Source organism: Arachis hypogaea, chromosome 5 (assembly GCF_003086295.3).
Source record: "Arachis hypogaea cultivar Tifrunner chromosome 5, arahy.Tifrunner.gnm2.J5K5, whole genome shotgun sequence".
Taxonomy (NCBI): domain Eukaryota; kingdom Viridiplantae; phylum Streptophyta; class Magnoliopsida; order Fabales; family Fabaceae; genus Arachis; species Arachis hypogaea.
In genome coordinates this window covers 91175270-91197350 of record NC_092040.1, presented here as the reverse complement: position 1 = coordinate 91197350, position 22081 = coordinate 91175270, and the positions used below count along the sequence as shown (strand labels likewise).

Below are 22081 nucleotides of genomic sequence, written 5' to 3'. Positions count from 1 at the left end.
GTCAAAAGAGGAATCGAGAAGTTCAGCTTTCACTTGAGTGCATATCACTTCATTGTGGAAATGGACAATACATCTTTTCCGTCCATGCTGGAAACCAAAGGGAAGATACTACCAAACTCACAACTCCTAAGATGGAAAGATTGGTTTTCACGCTATAAATTCACAGTAAAACACATCAAGGGAAACCACAACACCATAGCTGACTACCTTTCCAGACCAACCAAAGAACTTCCACCCAAAGTTCTTCACATCCTAGCCATGAATAGAGCTTCACCACCAACCTTCCCTCTTCCAGACTGCCCTCAAGACCACAAGTTCTATAGAAGAGAACCTGGACCGTTTCCTTTTTCCCTTCGACCTAGGACTGCTGCTGAGGTCAAGACCCTAGCTGAAGAATGCCTGTTTTACTGGTTACACAGGCTCCTCCTTGTTACCCAAATCACAGCAAAACCCCAACATTTTCACCCAAAAACACCTTATCATATCATACCCATTATCAAAGGTGAAATTCCTGAAGAAATGCTGTGGTTCATATGGGCGCTCACTGTTCAGTATGACTGCGCCATCATAGTTCCTGGAATTGCTATGTACAGGTTCCTCTGTGACAAAAGCTTCTCAGGAACAAATCTTGAGAAACTTCTCAAGATGTTTGCACCGATTCCTTTTTGGAGAGGAAAACTTTTCAGTGCACTAACAGACCATGACGTTTGGAACCTCCCTGATAAGCTGAGACACAGGTTTTATTATGCCTTTGTCTTAAGAAGGCTATTTGCTTATCGAAATGAGATCCTTTACACCAGAAATAACTTCAACATTGTTGGTTATTCAAAGATATGGCCAACAGATGAGAAACACTGTCTCAACAATCTGGCCAAACATCTCACCTTCCACAACAATCCTAATGTTGATGTACTCACAGGATCCATTGAAGGACTCTCACTCTCATCAGAAGAGGAAGCCTCCTCTTCCAGGACTATACAAGAAGAATTAAGCGAGTTCCAAGCCAATTTTCTTGCTTCATCTGTGATTTATCCAACACCACCACTCCACCAGAATGAACACCCATGGAATTCTCCTCTTGTAGATCAAGCCACGTATGGCTATGGAAGCATTGAAGACGAAGAACCAGGATCGAGGGTCTATCCACTACTGCCAAGTCCAACATGTGTGGATGCTGGGATTGAAGACGGTGATACTGAGGATCAATACACAGAAGGACCACATGACCTTGTGGATGACATTGATGAACATAAGCCCATTACGAAATACAGTTTGTGAAGAATGGGACCCAGCAACAATCATGATGTCCAGAAGTAATTATGGTATTTTGTCTTTTATAATCATGTAAAATATGGTGTGACATAAAGTAAGTTTGTCCTTTTATAAAAAGGAGTGATGTGAGATAAAGTTGTCATAATAGATAAGATTCCTTCTTATCTCCTAGTAGTGCGGTCCACGTGTCTGTATTCTAGTAGTTTGCTTAAAGTTGTTTGTCTTGTTGTAATGATGGATAAGATTCTTTCTTATCCTCTACTACCCAAGAGCCTCTATATATAGAGGGCTCTGCCATTGTAAAAATCAGAACTTAATCTTTCAATATAACCATTGTAAGATATTCACCATGAATACTCTCTAAATCTATCTCTCTCTGAAATCTTGAGTTTCCAATATGCTTATCTTTGCTTACTAGTTTCACGTATGCTCTAGGCTTGCCTCGTTCTTGAGGATCCTGCCTATCAGAAATGAAACTGATCCGATCCATGAGAAGTTCCAGTATTGGAAAGAAAGAACATATCGGCATCCATGACGCTCTTGTCATAAGGTCCCTTGAATCCCCAATTGAGATGAGTTTAGTGGGAAATCGGGATAGCGATGACAAGAGGTATTGGTCCCTTGGTATGTTCTTTCAGAAGTACGTCTGGATTCAAGGATGCATAATCCACCATGGTCAGATAGAGAATTTCTCAGAGGAGAAATCTCTGGAGAAAAACCAGAAAAGAGGACAATCGGAATGATTAATGCAGACGTCACTTCAAGTGACTCGTTTGAAGAAGTAACGTCTGACTCATCAGATTTTTCGGTTGAAGAGTCATCTGAGGAAGATCAAATTGCAGATCTTTCTGCAATAGCAATGGTTGATCAGGCCAACCCAACCTCAGAAGAAGAAGGAGAAGGGATAGTCATAGAAGAAGAGGATGATGTTGTTCCTCCACAGACTAAGACCACTCAGACGAAAGCAGGCAACCATTATTTCACTTTCGATAACCTTCCTCCTCACAAGTACAGAGAAAGGCTGAATGATTTTGGAGCCTGGATTGATACCAAGATGTCCAGCCCTAATGCAGATATCCAGCAAGTACTTTCTGAGTTTGTCACCAGGATGACTGGCACTCTTAGAGAATGGATAAACACACTAAGTGAGTATGAGCGAATGCAGCTCACTGGTGGAAGTGCTGCTCAGTTTCTAGGAAGATTGCATAGAGAATTCCTAGGAGACATTGGGATTATCCAGCAGAGAAATTCCCAAGAATACTATGAGATGAAATGCTGTTCACTTAACAAGAAAGATCTGGAAAAACATTTCAAAAGAATGCAGGCCAAATATTACCCTCTTGGAGGACAGAGCAATTCAACACTTAAGGAAGTGTATCTTGCTTCACTCCCAAAAGAGCTCCTACCAGAGATACGAAGAACAATGGCCATCTACCAGAAGGATATTCCAACGATAACCTTCGGAGAAATCTATCAATTGGCTCTAGCAGCTCTTGACAAGCTCTGCAACCAGCAAGACTTGTTCAAACAACTAGCCAAGAATTCCCTTAAATTAAAGGGAGCATGCAACAAGTCTTATCTGCAGATCAAATGCAAGGATAAAGACTCATGTGATTGCCACACAAAAAAGAAGCACCACTACAGAAGAACCAGACGATCAGATTTTGATCAAGGCCATTTCGGCAGAAGAAAAAAGTTCAAAGGAAAGAAACGGTTCTTCAGAAAAAAGACTTTCAAGGACAAGCGAACTAACAAATGCTTTCTTTGTGGACAAACTGGGCACTTTGCCAAGAAATGTCCCAATAAGAAGCAGACAAGCAAAAGAGAAATCAAGATGCTTCAATCTCTACAAGATGCTGTCTTAACTCGAGACGATGAAGATCTTGAATCGATCCTTGAAGAACAGTCAGAAGCAGATGAATACACGAAGTACATGCTTCATGATCCTGAAGATAGTTCTTCTGATGATGACTACAGACCAATCCACTATATGGCACCTGCTCCGCCTCAACAGTGGATGACAGAAGGAGGATGTCTAGGAAGCTTAGGTTCCAAAAGAATTGATGGAATCCAACGACCCCACTTCAAACTCAAACTTTTGACATCCAAGTATGATGTGCCAAAAAAGGTCGTAGCACTGCTTGATACAGGATCTTGTGCAACTGTAGTCAGGCCCAATCTGTTACCTGATGAAATTTGGGCTCCTCATGACAAGATCTACACAACAGCTAGCCAAGGAAGATTTACCATTGACCATATTTCTAGAGGAAATGTTGGGCTACAAATATTTCCCGAAATGGTAATTTGGCTGAAGGTTCTGGGAAGCTACCTCCCTGAGAAGGATGTATTGTTTGGTTTTGATGCATATTACCAAACGCAGGGGATGTCAATATGGCCTGAAGGTCTGAAATTCAAAAGGAAGTTCTTGCCATTTCTCGAAAACATAGGCATTTATGAAATTAGCAAGGCTCCTCCAGACTATGAGGCTATCCAGAACAGATTACTAAAAGCTTGTTGTGACAGTCATGACAAGTTTGATCACCCTCTTCCTTTATGGAAGAATCAAGAATTTTTCATTCAATTGCCCTTCAAGAAGAATGAAGACATCAACCCTACCAAGGCAACCCATTCAGGAATGAATCCTGAAGATCTGAAGTTAGCAAAAGAAGAATGCGCTTCGTTACTGAAGCAAGGTTTAATTGAACCAACAACTTCCAACTGGGCATGCCAAGCATTCTATGTGGAAAAGAGGTCTGAACAGATCAGAGGAAAGAAGAGATTGGTGATTGATTACAAACCCCTAAACCTCTTCTTGCAAGACGACAAGTTTCCACTACCAAGGATTGACGCCATAACTCCTCGTCTTAGTGAAGCTAAACTTTTCAGTAAGTTTGACCTCAAAGCAGGATTTTGGCAATTGGGTATCCACCCCAAAGACAGATATAAAACGGGCTTTTGCATACCTGATGCTCAGTACCAATGGACTGTCATGCCATTTGGACTAAAGGTAGCCCCATCATTATTCCAAAAGACTATGATCAGAATTTTTGAGCCCATACTCCACTCAGCTCTCATCTACATAGATGACATTCTGCTGTTCTCAAAAGACGGCCCAACTCATCAGGCCCTTCTGATCCAGTTTACTGAAATTGTAGAAAAATATGGAATAATGTTATCTCAAAAGAAAAGCCTTATTGGTCAGGCCCAAGTTGATTTTTTGGGAATGACTTTCAATAATGGTTTCTTCCAGCCTGGAGAGCACATCTCAAAGGAACTGTTAAATTTCCCTGATAATCACCTGACAACAAAGCAGGTCCAACAGTTCTTAGGCATCATCAATTACATCCGTGACTTTCTTCCGGATGTAACAAGACACACAAGCCAGTTGTCAAAGCTACTAAAAAAGCAACCCCCACCATGGGGCCCTGAACAGACGACAGCTGTCAAGCACCTGAAAGAAGTAGCACAGAAACCCCCACCATTGAAGATTCCTAGCAATGGACAACGCATCCTGCAAACTGATGCTAGTGATAACTACTGGGGAGCTGTTCTCCTTGAAGAGATTGATGGAACAAGACACTACTGTGCGCATGCTAGCGGACAGTTCAAGGAGTCAGAGAAACACTACCATGCTACATACAAGGAGATTCTTGCAGTCAAAAGAGGAATCGAGAAGTTCAGCTTTCACTTGAGTGCATATCACTTCATTGTGGAAATGGACAATACATCTTTTCCGTCCATGCTGGAAACCAAAGGGAAGATACTACCAAACTCACAACTCCTAAGATGGAAAGATTGGTTTTCACGCTATAAATTCACAGTAAAACACATCAAGGGAAACCACAACACCATAGCTGACTACCTTTCCAGACCAACCAAAGAACTTCCACCCAAAGTTCTTCACATCCTAGCCATGAATAGAGCTTCACCACCAACCTTCCCTCTTCCAGACTGCCCTCAAGACCACAAGTTCTATAGAAGAGAACCTGGACCGTTTCCTTTTTCCCTTCGACCTAGGACTGCTGCTGAGGTCAAGACCCTAGCTGAAGAATGCCTGTTTTACTGGTTACACAGGCTCCTCCTTGTTACCCAAATCACAGCAAAACCCCAACATTTTCACCCAAAAACACCTTATCATATCATACCCATTATCAAAGGTGAAATTCCTGAAGAAATGCTGTGGTTCATATGGGCGCTCACTGTTCAGTATGACTGCGCCATTATAGTTCCTGGAATTGCTATGTACAGGTTCCTCTGTGACAAAAGCTTCTCAGGAACAAATCTTGAGAAACTTCTCAAGATGTTTGCACCGATTCCTTTTTGGAGAGGAAAACTTTTCAGTGCACTAACAGACCATGACGTTTGGAACCTCCCTGATAAGCTGAGACACAGGTTTTATTATGCCTTTGTCTTAAGAAGGCTATTTGCTTATCGAAATGAGATCCTTTACACCAGAAATAACTTCAACATTGTTGGTTATTCAAAGATATGGCCAACAGATGAGAAACACTGTCTCAACAATCTGGCCAAACATCTCACCTTCCACAACAATCCTAATGTTGATGTACTCACAGGATCCATTGAAGGACTCTCACTCTCATCAGAAGAGGAAGCCTCCTCTTCCAGGACTATACAAGAAGAATTAAGCGAGTTCCAAGCCAATTTTCTTGCTTCATCTGTGATTTATCCAACACCACCACTCCACCAGAATGAACACCCATGGAATTCTCCTCTTGTAGATCAAGCCACGTATGGCTATGGAAGCATTGAAGACGAAGAACCAGGATCGAGGGTCTATCCACTACTGCCAAGTCCAACATATGTGGATGCTGGGATTGAAGACGGTGATACTGAGGATCAATACACAGAAGGACCACATGACCTTGTGGATGACATTGATGAACATGAGCCCGTTACGAAATACAGTTCGTGAAGAATGGGACCCAGCAACAATCATGATGTCCAGAAGTAATTATGGTATTTTGTCTTTTATAATCATGTAAAATATGGTGTGACATAAAGTAAGTTTGTCCTTTTATAAAAAGGAGTGATGTGAGATAAAGTTGTCATAATAGATAAGATTCCTTCTTATCTCCTAGTAGTGCGGTCCACGTGTCTGTATTCTAGTAGTTTGCTTAAAGTTGTTTGTCTTGTTGTAATGATGGATAAGATTCTTTCTTATCCTCTACTACCCAAGAGCCTCTATATATAGAGGGCTCTGCCATTGTAAAAATCAGAACTTAATCTTTCAATATAACCATTGTAAGATATTCACCATGAATACTCTCTAAATCTCTCTCTCTCTGAAATCTTGAGTTTCCAATATGCTTATCTTTGCTTACTAGTTTCACGTATGCTCTAGGCTTGCCTCGTTCTTGAGGATCCTGCCTATCAGAAATGAAACTGATCCGATCCATGAGAAGTTCCAGTATTGGAAAGAAAGAACATATCAGCATCCATGACGCTCTTGTCATAAGGTCCCTTGAATCCCCAATTGAGATGAGTTTAGTGGGAAATCGGGATAGAGATGACAAGAGGTATTGGTCCCTTGGTATGTTCTTTCAGAAGTACGTCTGGATGCACCCCGTGGTATCAGAGCCTAATGAACTAAAGCAAAGAGAGAGTATATTGGAGATAATGGAGAGTAAGAGAGAATTTGAAATATTCATGTCAAACCCTGAATCTAGCCAACCTATCTTTCATAATACAGAGCTTTCTCTTGATCGTTTACCACCATCTGTCCATAAAACCCTATCCAACAAGATAGAAAACCTTGTCGAAATTACCCATGTACCAGAAGACTCAAAAATCCCTGCTACTCAACAACCTCTCATAAATCCATACTCTTTCTACCACCGAAAAAAGCAGTTTAGTATTCGTCACCTCATAAGAAGACAATCATCACCTCCTGTTAAGGAAGTGATTCAAACTTCCCGTTTACAACAGTGTGGCCTTCAAGCCACCTCTGCAGAACAGTATGTTACGATTGAAATCCCTCAAGAACTCATTCGTGAATACTTGTCACAAGGATATACTCACCTACACCTTGGAGCTATAAGGATGATTCTGACCTTACATGGCAGAAAAGGATTACCTGTTACCGCAAAGATTGCACTTTTAGATACCACCTTCAAAAAATACCATAATTACTTCTGGACATCATGATTGTTGCTGGGTCCCATTTTTCACGAAATTATAATAAAAATAATAAATATTTTAATATTTTAAAATTGCTCCATCATAAAATAAGAGAGATAGTTTAGATTGGATCCTTTGACTTATATTATTAGATGGCTATATATATGCAATCAAATTTGTATTCTATATACATAATATCATTGCTTTAAGCCTTTAAGCAGTGAAATTGAACTTGTCTTCTATTAGAAAGAGATATAATAAATTTTTGAACAAATAATTGTATGATATTATATCAGAATTTATAACTACAAGTTGAGATAGTTTAGAATTTGATTTTTATTATTATTTTAGAAAAATAGTTCGACATACGATTAATTATTTATGTGTATTTTTTTATCGGTTTAAATTATTGAATAAAAAAATAACTTTATAATATAATATAAAAAATGGTATGATTTAAAATTTAAAATTTAATTCTTGTTCATTTTAAAAAAAAAAATTATTGTCAGAAGGTAAATAAATTTTATTCGTGTGTTGTTTAATTTCCTTTTGATTTTTAATTGGTGCTTGAGTGGTCCGAACATTGTTCATAAAAATGCATATATGTGTGTGGTCCAGTAATAATTTTATTATTATTGCAAGGCAATTACTCCCATGAAGATGTAAAAATATCTTTTTATGATGATCGTTGTTTAAAAAGTATAATTTATTTATTTTGTAACACTTTAAATAAAAGTAACACTTTTAATTCAAATAAAATTAAATCCTATAATCTATCATTCAATGATCAAAATAATATATTTTTACATGATAATAATCATTAAATCTTTATTGGAGTAACCACCTTATTGCAAAATGTAGTAGCTAGGTTGTCATTCTTTTCTTCTGCTCTCATGTAATCATGTCTCCCTCTAAGTGTTTATAAATGCTGTGAAAGAAAACAAACAAGGACACCCACTAATTCTCAAGGCAATAATAATAAACAGGCGTGCAAGGTAACAAAGCTATTCATGGCTCTCACTTCTCACAACAATAAAGTTACAGGACCACATATAATTCCTCTTTGCATCAACTTCATAATTAAAACAAAAACAACATGCATATATAATGGATATTATCACTTTTATTTTGATAATGTCATTTTACTTTCATAAATTCGTTCAAACATATAATACAAAAAAGTTTATATGTAAAATGACATCCATTATTAAAATAAGAAAGATAATATCATTATTATATATAAGTACTTTTGAAGCTAAAATGATAAAAAGAAAAAAAAATACATTGTTTTCCTTGTAAAATTTAAACTTCATTAAAACCATGCAACACACATTTTAATTGTTTATTATATGATGCGATCCTTCAACGTGATAGGGAGGACTGTATATAGAGAGAGAGAGGGGAACTAATATAGTAGAAGTGAAAGTGAGTTAAAAACTTCTAATCCTGTTTTGCTAATATAATAAGATTGAAGGTTTTTAAATCTTGAAAGTTCAGACTTTTTGTGCTTTTGGTCTACATATAAAATATTAATTAATCTAGTAAATTTTTTTTAATTTCTTTTTTACTTTACTAAAACTGTATTATGACTCTTTGAATTCATCTATTTTCGTCTCTGACAGCTTGAAATAGCTTAACATGTAAATTGAGATAGCAGTTGCCACTGCTTTAATCAGAATTTTCCTTCCTAATAAGGTTAATATATAGGAGAGATCGTTTTCATTATTGCAGCTTTTGATTCACCTTATCCTTTATATAATTGAAGTTAGTTCCTTTGGATTTTTGAATTGCTGCTGAAAGTGCTAATAAATATTTGGGAGCTATTCAGATAAAGATGCTAAAAACGTTTTTTTATAAAATATTTTTTAATAATTAAAATTTAACACATATAATCGATTAATTAAATTGTGTTATTTTTGTTAAAATTAGGCTAGACAAATTGATTTGAGCGAAAAATGGTGAATCAAATCTTGAATTAGTCTAAATTAATATTATTTTTTATAGAAAATGACTACAATATCCTATTATAGAAAATGACTAAAATACTTCTATTATATATATTAATTTTGAGAATTTTAAATTTTAGTCTTTTATTTTTCTATCGTATGGTTACGAACTTACGATTTAAAATTTTTAAAATAAATATATATATATATATATATAATAAAAATATTTTGATATTTCTCTATAATAAGGGTATTGTAGTTATTTTTTATAAAAAAATATTAATTTAGACCAGTTTAAAATTTAATTCACTATTTTTTCGGTTAAATCAATTTGTCTAACCTAATTTTGACAAAAATAACATAATTTAATCGATTATATATATTAAATTTTAATTACTAAAAAATATCTTAAAAAAAATGTTTTATTTTAATTATTCTCCACACAAGCCGCTAGAAGAATATTGAAAAGGTGGTCTCGGATAGATTCTGGAGTAATCCTACTAAAAAGTTAGAGGATTTATTCAAATTCGGTACTTGTTTGCTTACTTCTCTATAGGTATTTAAGATTCTGATAGGATTTTGTTAATCTTTTTCAGTAGCACGGTAAAATATATAGGATAGAATTATCTGGAAAAAAAATATGACTGATTTTAAAAAAAATTTGTGATTAATTTTTAATCTAAAAATTTTTTTATCGTTGATCACTTCTGTAGAACAAATGAGAGAATATCTTTGTTAAAAAAAAATATGGAAACAAAGGATCACCTTATTACAGGTCATACATGATTTAGAAAAATATAGTCATATTGTTGACTATTCACAGAAATAGAGTAAGAAATTATCGTGATACATTTTTTGATCCAATCTAACAATTTATTTTAAAATCTCAACATCCTCATAATCTCTCAAGGCCACTCAACTCTATCATACACTTCGGTTTATGTCTAATTTTAGAGTCAAATCATGTTGATCATACTTCTTATTTTCAGAAAATACATGAATTTATAAGTATTAGTATGTTGTCACTATTCAATATGTTCTTGATGAAAATACTTTGAGAATTACTAATCACTCTGTTTATTACAAATTGTAATTTGTGCATTAAAATTTTTGAGATAATTTTGTAAAAAACACTACTAAAGTTTATAAACTGAATTTAAGTCATAAATAATATTATGTCTTTAAAATGAGATATATATAAGTATGATTAAAAACTTTTAAAATTTTATCTTCCACAAAAAAGTTTTTTTATCGCTGCTGCCACTGCATCTATCTTGAGAAGAAGTTTATAAAAAACATAACTGACTTAACCTCTTGTTCAGCAACTGATAGGATTAGCATACGATTAATGGTAAAACTGATCTTAATAAGAATATCTTGTATCTCTTCAGTGGGATCCCTCGAGTTACTAGAGGAGAAAAGCAAAAAAAAAAAAAAATTTTGAGCAATTGAAGCAATTCTTTCTGTATTCGAGCTAGAGTTTCCTTTCTCACATTCTAACAAGTGAATCTTGTTCTTCCGATTTCTTGCTTTGAACTTTGAATGGAAGAATTTTGTGCTTCTCCTTTTAAAATCTTTTCTCGCGCGTGCTCCTGCTCATCTTCTATCTCCTCGCACCTCCAAACACTAAACTGTTACCGGGTTGGTTTGTTCATTTTTATCCGTTTCAACAATTAATTTCTTCTTTAATTTCACAATTATGATTTGAGAGTTTGTATATTGGTACATTATTGCTGCCACTCCACTACCTTATATCTAACATAACTTTAATTTTTCAGTTAATTTAAACATGAGGAGCCTTCCATCACCGAATTATATACGTACGCACTTTGATATAATATATTTTAGGGTTATCTTCATTATTTTTAAATCTGTTTTTTAAGTTATATTATAACACCTCTCTTTTGATTAATTTAAATTGGTTAATAATTAATTTATTTATCTATTTAAATTAATATTAAAATTTTGAATTTTACATCTTATATATATAATAATTTATTATTAATCAATAATAAATTCTTAAACAAAATAATTCAAATTCATAATAAATTAATCTTTAGCTTATTATCATAAACACTAAAAACATGAGTCTCTTTTTTCTTCTCTACTGCCACAGTTGAAGTGATATATAGCTAGTGGCAACTAATGTCCGTAATTATTCTCTACAAGCATGATGCATCCATAACCCTTTAATCCTACAAAAATATTTGATAACAAAAAAAAATCGACCATAACTTATCTTATTTAACATTTATTAATTATTACAATAATTAATAAATATTTTTAAACATCATAACAATCACTTATTAGTTCTCTAGTCTCCACCAACTTTGCATGCACATGATCACCTACCCTAGCTAGTACCTACCAAACTTTTGATGTATAATTGAACAGGAATAATAATAGTAATATAAAATTTTTGTATTAATTAATAAGATATATTGAAATGAACTGTTCTTTCAATAATAACTTAACATCTTTGACCACTAATGAAATGGTTGGACAAAAAAAATCTGTCATTTGATCACATTTTTAATACCAACACAAATAATAACTATATATACAAACAGTGATACAACTTAGTTCAGACAAAGGGGCCATAGTCCCCCCAAACTTTTTATAAAAAAATTAGTAATACTTTTTTAAAAGATAAAAAATAATTCAATTGATTTACATACTTTACTATGATTTAAAGTACTCAATAAGTTCAATAAGCAATACTCTCTCTACTTTTAAATTCAAATATAAAAAATTAGATATTTTTATTTAATTAATTTAATATTATTTTATATTTTACTATTTATTTAATTTAATTTTTTATATGATAAAAAATAATAGAATATTCAATAAGTATTAATATTATTGTATTTGTATAAATTAATAAAAAAATTCAATAATATTATAAATTTTGATATTTGTCCTTCTAACTTCTTCTTTACATATTCTATAGGATATATATTCCAATTTTTATATAAAATAATAATAAAAAATCAAAGAATTGATACATTTTTAAGAAGAAGGCTAATATTTAAAAAGGAGAACATATAACTTTTACAATATCAACACCTGTAGATAGTTCTTCTACTTTAATGAATTACGAAAAAAGTGAGATACAATCTTCAAAAGTTCAAAAGTTCAAAAGTTACATCTGATGAGTTTGACCTTAATTTTTTGGAACGAGACCTTGAAAACGGCTTTAAATTTGGCAATATCATCCAAATCAAAAAGATAAAATTAGACGAGTTTATCTTAAATGAGATTTATATCAAACGCTTTTTGACAATTATTTATGGCCCCCAAAAATTTATTTCAAGTTCCGGTACTGTATACAAACATGTTCATGACTATCAAGTTGAGCAAAATGGTAATTAATTATAAATTAACCTTAATTAGCCAAGTGTCTGCAATTATTAAACCTCTAATATTTAATTATATATGTAAATTATATAGTTATACATAATAAAATTATTGAAAGTATTTGCATATAATAATATATCAAGCTCAAAAGACATACATTTACGAAGTTAACATTTGATTGATCTAAAATATTCAGGGTTAATGTTTAAATTCGTCGTTGAAAGATCACGCGATCTTCATTTTCGTCTCCGAATGATTTTTTAATTAAATTAGTCCCTGAAAGATAATCTGTTAGTCAAATTAGTCTTCCGTCAATTGGATAATGACGTATCACGTTAAGTGCCACGTGGCATAATGACGTGACACACTACATGGCAAGTCAGTAACACGTGGCATCACTTGACATATAAAAAAGTTTTCTATTAATCAAAATAGTCTTTAAAAGTCCAGATGTAAGTCATTTTCATCCCTCAAATTTTAAAAATTAGTCAAACTAGTCCTTATATAATTTTTTTTATTTTTTTTCATAAAATTATCTCTCTCTTTTAATTCTTCTCAAAATCTCTCTTATTATTTTCTATTCTAAAACCTTTTTTGTTACATTACTACATTTTGCTGGAATATATATATATACTCAAAATGGAAATGTATGTATTTATCTAAACAAAGTTATATGCTCAAAATCAAAATTTATGTATGTTAACCTAAACAAAGTTATACCACTATTTTTTTTACTACATATTTTTTTTCCCATTACGGTATTACTTATATATAGGAGATAATGGTAGTGATATTAGAGTCAAAATTCAAGAAGATCCACAAATTTTGCTTAAATTCCAAACTTTACAAAATATTAAAAATTTATTGGTTAATTATTATTATTATAAATGAATTGCTTCTTAAGCGCAATACGTGCAAACATCATAATAAATTTTTGTATATTTCGTATGTTTGAGATAGATTATATAATTTTTCTTTTAATTTCACAAATCAATTAGATAAAATGAAATAAGAAACATTATACCTATGCATAACACAGGCTACTCCGCACTAGTACATTATATAAATAGATACACTTCGTATTAAAATAAAATTCCTTTTGTTTTAAATGAAATATTTAAAAAATTATATTAAAATATTAAGATTCAAAAAGTGATTCCATAAACCAGTTTTCAATTATTGAGTTTTACTATATAAATTAAATAATAATAAAAATTATAATTTTAAAAAATTTTAAAAATTTAAAATAATTACTATATTATATAGTAAAATTTAAAATATTAAAATTTTAAATATATAATTAACAATAATTTGATAAAATTATTTAAATAAAAAAATTCACATAAAAAATTACAATTTAAAAATGTAAAATTTTAAAATACAAATGACAAAATAATTTTATAAAAATTTAATTACTTTTTATTATTCTATGTAAAGAGAATTTTGTTTATTAAGGTTTAAAAAATAATATTAAAATTAGTAGTATAAAAAATATTGTAAATTTAATATTATAAAAAATTATATAAGGACTAGTTTGACTAATTTTTAAAATTTGAGGGATGAAAATGGCTTACGTCCGGACTTTCAAGGAGTATTTTGACTAATAAAAACTTTTTTATATGTCAAGTGACACGAGGCATGTCACATGTCACAGACCTGTCACGTGGCGTATCACGTGTTATTGACCTACCATGTGGCGTGTCCCGTCATCATGCCACGTAGCATTTAACGTGACACGTCATCATCCAATTGACGGAAGAACTAATTTGACTAACAGTTTATCTTTCAGAGACTAATTTGATTAAAAAAATCATTTAGGGACAAAAATGAAGATCGCGTGATCTTTTAGAGACAAATTTGAACATTAACCCAAAATATATATGAAATATTTTACACTTCTCATCAAAATATAATAAACTCAAAATAAATGTTGAATATATATATATATATATATATATATATATATATATATATATATATATATACTTAATTGATATCGTTAAGACATATGATAACAAAATTTAATTTTTTATTACAAAAATATGCACAAATTTCTTAATTTTTATTGAAAAAAAAAATACATGGTGATGTACTTTATTTGAAGTTTGAACTGTGTCACCTTCTTTTATATATATATATATATATATATATATATATATAAAAGAAGGTGACACAGTTCAAACTTCAAATAAAGTACATCACCATGTATTTTTTTTTTCAATAAAAATTAAGAAATTTGTGCATATTTTTGTAATAAAAAATTAAATTTTGTTATCATATGTCTTAACGATATCAATTAAGTATATTTTAAAAAAAATATTTTAATATTATTTATTATAAAAATAATTTTTTTAAAATTGCATTTTTAATATATTAAATATATCAAAAATATTAAAATATTTTTTTATATTATGCTTAACCAATATTCTTAAGACATATATAACAGTAAAATCCTAAAAAATTAAGAAATTTGTACTATGTGCACCCATCTTTTAGAAAATTATGGTAAAAACAATGGAAGATGTTAGTTAATTAATAAATGATGCTTGAGCAAACATAAAAATAAGTTTATTTATTTTGTGCCTTAGCACATGTTAAATTTATAAATTAATTTTTTTTATAAAAAGTATAAAAAATTTAAATTTTAATATATTTATTTTATTTTCACTAAATAAAAAATATTAAAATTTTTTTATTAATAATAAATTTATCATATATGCTTAAGATATATATTAACTAAACTTTAATTAAAAATAAATATCTAAATAATTGTCAAATCAGATTATGGATAAATGATAAGATTGAGTCTGCAATTTAGTCATTTTATTTTGAATAATATATAAAATGTTGAGTTAACTACCAAAACCAAAATATGTGAATGATGGTATGGTTTATACGTAGTTTTTTAAAATAGTTAAATTAAATTAGGGTTTAGTCACCACAATTAAAATGGAGAATAGCAGCAGTTTTTTTTATGACTAGCAACGATTTTAAATTGCTACAAAATTAAAAGCCTACGATTCAGTGGACCACTCTGATTATGAACGCTGAGATTAGATTTGATAGCGATTTTTAATAACTGGTATTTCGTGACAATTAATTAAAAAATTGTTGTAAAATATGAGTGCCACAAAATGCTTAGTTAATATGTGTCTTATAAAAGTATATAAAAAATTAATTATTTATAAAAATTTTAAATATTTTTATTTAATAAATATAATTTAAATATATTAAAAACATAAATTTTTTATATTTTTAATAAAAAATTTTTAATTTTATAATTTTAATATGTGCCTAAAATACAAGATAGATAAATTTATTAAATTATAACAAGTTGCATATAATTAAAGTGTGGATATCTAGGCATTGACCAAAAAAGGTGTGCATACATTATGACAATATTGTATGCCTATCTTTGTTTTTCTCCGTGTAATAAGCATAATCATCATATAGATGTGCACCAAAACTTGTGTTGGAACTTGGAAATATACAAAGGACCTTTTGCCTTTGGGAACGTTGCTCATTTTAAATGGTTGAAAGTAACGGATTCATCATCTTTTTTATTTTTTATTTTGAATTCCTTGTGGATTATTATTATATTGTGTACCAAAAAGAACTTGGGAACTGAAGCAACTGTTAATTTGCCCTAGTGTTTTAGGGTACATTATATTGGCATTGTGAGGTTGAATCATATTAAACATTAAGTCTATATAGTCTTTAGTCTATACTGATAAGTGATATCTCTTGCACAATGGTATTAATGTAATTTTAATATTCCAAAAAATATAAAAGTTGATTTTGTTAGAGGACTAATTTTTTTAACTAACAAAACCAGCCAACAGAATAATGAATGAATTAGTAAGAAGGGTTTGAGTTGTTAATTAGAGATAGAACAATAAGCTAAAAGTTGATTTCCAATTAGTCCGTAATATTATCTAATCTCACAAAATGTTGATCTGATTTTTTTTAATTTTTAAGTTTCACGAGGACAGTGACCAAAAAAGAAAACGTTTCACGAGGACAAATAAACAAATGAGTGAATGACAGAGCTGAATCAAATTCATTTTTTATTTCATTTTTGGTGGTAGGTGAGACGGATTTTCAGGTTTAGTTGATTCATGAAGCTACAATAAATGAATAAACTAAATAAAATATAAATAAATAAATCATTGGGTTGTTGGGTGTATCCTTCTTGGGTCATTTGGATTCAGGGTTTTAGGTCTTCTGGATTTAGATTTAAGATTGCCCCAACCTATGGAAGCCCAATAGAGAAAAGAGTTATTTCTCATTCCTTCTTTAACAAAGCCGTCCAAAAAGAAAATGCTCTATACAAAAAGCGCTGCAATTAAAGAGAAATAATAAATTTTTTTTTTTGGAAAAGGAATTTACCCCAAAATAATAACAGCAAAAAAACAAAAAAAAAGGATATACCATATTAAGATTTGATGGATTGTAATACCAAAATTTTGTTGATGGATTTTAATAACTCTTGAACTTTCATACTAACAAAAAAAAATGATAAAAAAAATTTGGTGATGAATGATAAACAAAATTGATGTGCTTTGAAATTAAACTTTTCTGCCAATGAGCCGTAGCTCACACGGCATTCCGCCCCTTCCTCATCTCAAAGGTGATAATTACTAAGGCAGACAAACAACATTATGTAAAGTGATTGATCACAAAGAACGTTTAAACAAACTTCATATCAAGTTTTTTTTCTTTGACAATAAAATAAAAAAAAACTCTAGCTATTAGCTACTACTACTGCATATGAAAAAATACTCAAAATGTACTCTTTATATAAACTACGCTCAAAAGATATAATATAATATGCTTAACTAATAAATATTTAATAATTCTATGACATAAAAGATATTTTTATAATTTTTTTATTTTATTATTATTATTTTTTTTATTTATTTAGATATAAATTATACTAAAAATATTTTTTTATTCTCAAAATAACTCATCTTTAAGAACATAAAAAAATAATAAATAAAATAAAACAAAAATAATAATAAATATATATAAACTTGTTGGAATAGAGATTCAGTTTCACCATTCAATATTTATTATGATCATAAAACATTTTACATTTATAGTTTATATCTTTATCATATCATGGTACACCATAAAAAACTACAAGATTATATAATTTGTGTTATTAAAATTTAAAATTTAAAAACAAAAATCATAGAAAACTTAATTTAGGTATAATACAGATAATCTGTAAATCAGTTCTTGTGTTGCAGCCTCCCACTCTCTGAACCAGCGTAGGGATCAACAATAACATTGATAACAGCTGGTTTTCGAGTCGAGAAAGATTCTGAAAGAGCATACTTGAGTTCATCAGGTGTCCCAACAAGATAGCCCTTTCCACCAAAAGCTTCAATCAAAGCATGGTAGCCTGCTTTAGGAACAAAAGAAGTCGGAGCAGGATCATCTTTGTGAGCTCCATTCATCTCTTCGGGAGTTCTCCGGTCACCACCATATACACCTCCATTGTTAAAAACAATCACTACCACAGATAACTGATATCGAACCAATGTCTTCAAAAAAAAAAGGATTAATCATCACGCAATTGCAAGAGCAATTTATTGCATATAAAAACAAATATATGCAGTCAAAACTAATCATATCAACATAATGAAAAAACTTGCATATGATATATGATAATAAGAATCATTAATAGAGTAATAACTAAAATTATTTACGAAAACTGATTTGTATATAATTTCTTAAAAAAAAGATTAATCACCACACAATTGCAAGAGTAATTTATTGCATATAAAAGCAAATACATGCAGCTATATATGATCATATCAAAATAATGAAAGCACTTGCATATAGCATATAATAACAAGAACCATTGATAGAAAAATAACTAAAATTATTTACACAAACTGATTTCTATATAGTTCTTCAAACAAAAGATTCAATTTGACAAACAAAAAAAAACAAGTATATTAAAGGCATGATAAATTTTTCCTATGTTCAGAATAGAACAAGCAATACATATTTATTTCCTCGTATATATCCACAAAAGAAAAGAATTATAAGACAGTAGTCCAGAATTTCCAGAATTTTCTCTGTATATTCCTGGATTAAATCATGTCCAACAGCATCAATAGCCAACGACTCATTTATAATTTATTTTCGAGAAGAAAAGACTCTTGCAAACAATCCCAACAAATTCAGGATAACACAATTCGTTTATAATTTACCTTTACTACTACTCAGTACTCACTGGTAACTAGTAAAAAAAATCTAGTAGGACTTGGAGATTTTGGGTTGCCGCATAGTAATTACACCAGCTTATGTAATTACACCAACTTATGTAATTCTATCTATCTATCACAAAACTACTAGCTATGAACAGAAACATAAAAGAGTACATAGAAGACCCAAATTCAAAATAATGGCAGTAAAAATTTTTGCTAGCTTTTTACGATTTGTGGTTAGACCTTAAGTTGATTTCTATAAACATGTCATCATATTCTCAATTTCATACACTACTGGTTGTTACTTAATAATAATATATAGATTAAAATAAGAACCATTCTATTTTATGATGATGAAAATATAACTAAAAATAAAAGGCATCAATCCACGTAAACATGGGTTCAGCAGTATATACCTCAACTTCAATAGCACTGAATCCGAATCCAGAATCCCCTTCAACTGCAACAACAAGTCGATCGGGACAAGCCACTGCAGCCGCAATGCAATAACCGAGGCCAACCCCCATGGTCCCCCAAGTCCCTGCATCCAACCTAGTCCTGGGCTCTGTCTGAATCAACACAGCCCTACCTACATCCATCGTGTTTGCACCCTCGGACACTACCACCGGAGCCGGGCTTCCGACTCCAAGAATTGCATCTCTTATGATCCTCATTGGTGTCAAGAAATTGAATGGCACAATATCCTTAGCAAGCTGAGCCTCCATCTTCGCCACATTATCCTTAGACTTCTTCCATATAGCTTCCACCCAAGGGTGGTTCCTTGCCAAACAGAAAGGATCATCCTTAATCTCCTTATTAAGAGTCTCCACAACCGTTTTCGCATCACCAACCAAACCTAAATGGGGTTTCCTCAGCTCAATCTCTTCCTCACTAATATCCACCAGAATAAACTTAACATCCTTGGACCATTTTGGTGGCTCCCCAAAATGCAACAACCAATTCAACCTCGCCCCAACAACGAGGGCAACATCGCAACTTCCAATTGCAAGCGACCTAGCCGCGGTGGCAGCTAGATCGTGAGTATCCGGCAACACCCCCTTCCCCATTGGGGTGGGTAGAAACGGAATGCCAGTGGTTTCCACCAGCTTCTTTAGAGCAGCCTCTGCTCGTGCATAAGCTGCTCCTTTTCCTATGACAATGAGCGGTTTTGCTGCATTTTTTAGCAGCGAGGCTGCCTCTGAGACTAAACCATTATCTGGAATTCGAATTTGATTAAGTTGGTTACCACTGTTAAAAACCTTCTCAGCAGCTTCAGTAATCAAATTCTCAGCTTCAGAGAGAGATACCTTCTGGTGTAAAACATCCGTGGGAAGATCAAGGTAACAGCCACCGGGTCGCCCCAACAAGGCCCAATTGAGAACTTGGGCCACGCAATTGGGTATTTCCGTAATTTTGGTGGCTTTGATGGAGAACTTGGAGAACGGCTTAACTGCTTGGATCTGATCGAGTTCTTGGAAGTCGCCACGTCCAGCGTCAGACTGGTCGCAGGAGCCGGAGATCATGACCATGGGCCAGGTGTTGGCGGCGGAGTTGGAGAGACCAGCGAGTCCGTGTATGCAACCGGGGCCAGAGACGGTGAGGAGTACTCCGGGACGACCTGTGAGGTAGCCGTAAGCAGAGGCGGCGTAGCCAGCGGATTGCTCGTTGTGGAAGGCGATGAAGCGGATTCCGAGGGAAACTGAGCGCGTGGCGAGGGAAGTGACTGGGATTCCGACGACCCCGAACATGTGCTGAACACCGAACTTGGCAAGTGACTTCGCGCCGCAAGGACGTTGCCATCGATAGAGTTCGCCATTAATGAAAATTAAAGGTCAAAATAGTGGTGGCGGTGGTGGTGGTTGTGGTTGTTATTGTGGCGGTGATAGTGAAGATGAATATTTATAGCGTTGGGAAGCGGTGAGAGAAGAATATTTTGTGTGATAGAAAATTACGAAATAGACCTTGAAAGAAACCAAATTGAAATTGATGTTAAACTTGCAGCTGACAGGATAGAATGCAAAACAATTATTTGGGAATGGGATTCATGAATCCTTATAGGTTTTATCTGAACTGAGCTGAACTGAAGTAAAGTACTCAGTTGAATCCAAGCCTTAGCCCTCCACCATTGAACATAATAAGAGAATTTCCAATTTTATTTTGGTTACATAATACCTATAAATCCATAATGTTTAATTAGGATATGTATATTACTCAAATCCCAGCTTGAAAATCAATTTAATATTTTTAAATGCAATATATTAAATGGTTAGAATTTTTAATTACTAAAACCGATTATTCATATTTTAATACATTAAGAACACATATGGGGAAGGAAATCAAGGAATGAAAGACAATTATTATCAGCAATAATGTAGAAGATTTAAGAATATGGAAAAAATTATATAAAAATATTTTTTCTACAAATGATAAAAAAATTTATATTTGATAAATATTTATATATTATATCAAAATTTGTATGAAAATATTTGAATAATTATTTAATATATATATATATATATATATATATATATATATATATATAATATCATAACAACATTTAATTTGAAACTTTTTTTTTAATTTTGGTCATTAAAAGAAAAAAATCTCAAAAAAATTTCAAATGATGTAAATTCATTAAATTTTAAAAATAAAAAATATTCTATTTTTTTACTTACAAAAAAAATAAATCAAAATTTAATTTTTAAAATATTTTTAGAAATATATATCTAATATTTGATTAATTTTATTATATTTTTAAATTTTTTAAAATATTTTTGTCATTCTAATTTTTTTAAGAATATTCTATTAGTGTATAAATTTTTTTGGGATTCACTTGTTTTTTAAACTAAAATAATTAGTAAAAGATGCAAATAGATTATAATAAAAGAAAAATTGATAATAGAGAAAATAGAAAAGTTTCTAAACAAATAAAGGCCATAGTAATATTTTTCAACATATTGTGATTAATATGATTTATATCATGTGTATAAATTTTTTTCTTGTAATGGATAACTATATGAGTTTCTTGCCTTATTGAGAAGAGATGACCGTATTGTCTCTCCCCCAATTGGAATAGAATATCCGCTGATTAGTGATGCAATAGAAGTATAATGGGAGTACCTGATGCAATGGGAGTACATCTCCTTA

General features: G+C 31.7%; 1 protein-coding gene across 1 annotated transcript; it reads right to left on the bottom strand.

Annotated features, from left to right (window-relative positions):
- Window positions 1–17761: 17761 nt before the first annotated feature.
- On the bottom strand, window positions 17762–20893 carry LOC112801899 (2-hydroxyacyl-CoA lyase-like). Its single transcript, XM_025844848.3, is given in 3 exon segments — window positions 17762–18262; window positions 19351–20715; window positions 20718–20893. Coding segments are annotated over 3 exon segments (1713 nt in total). The 5' UTR covers window positions 20751–20893; the 3' UTR covers window positions 17762–17947.
- Window positions 20894–22081: the final 1188 nt, after the last annotated feature.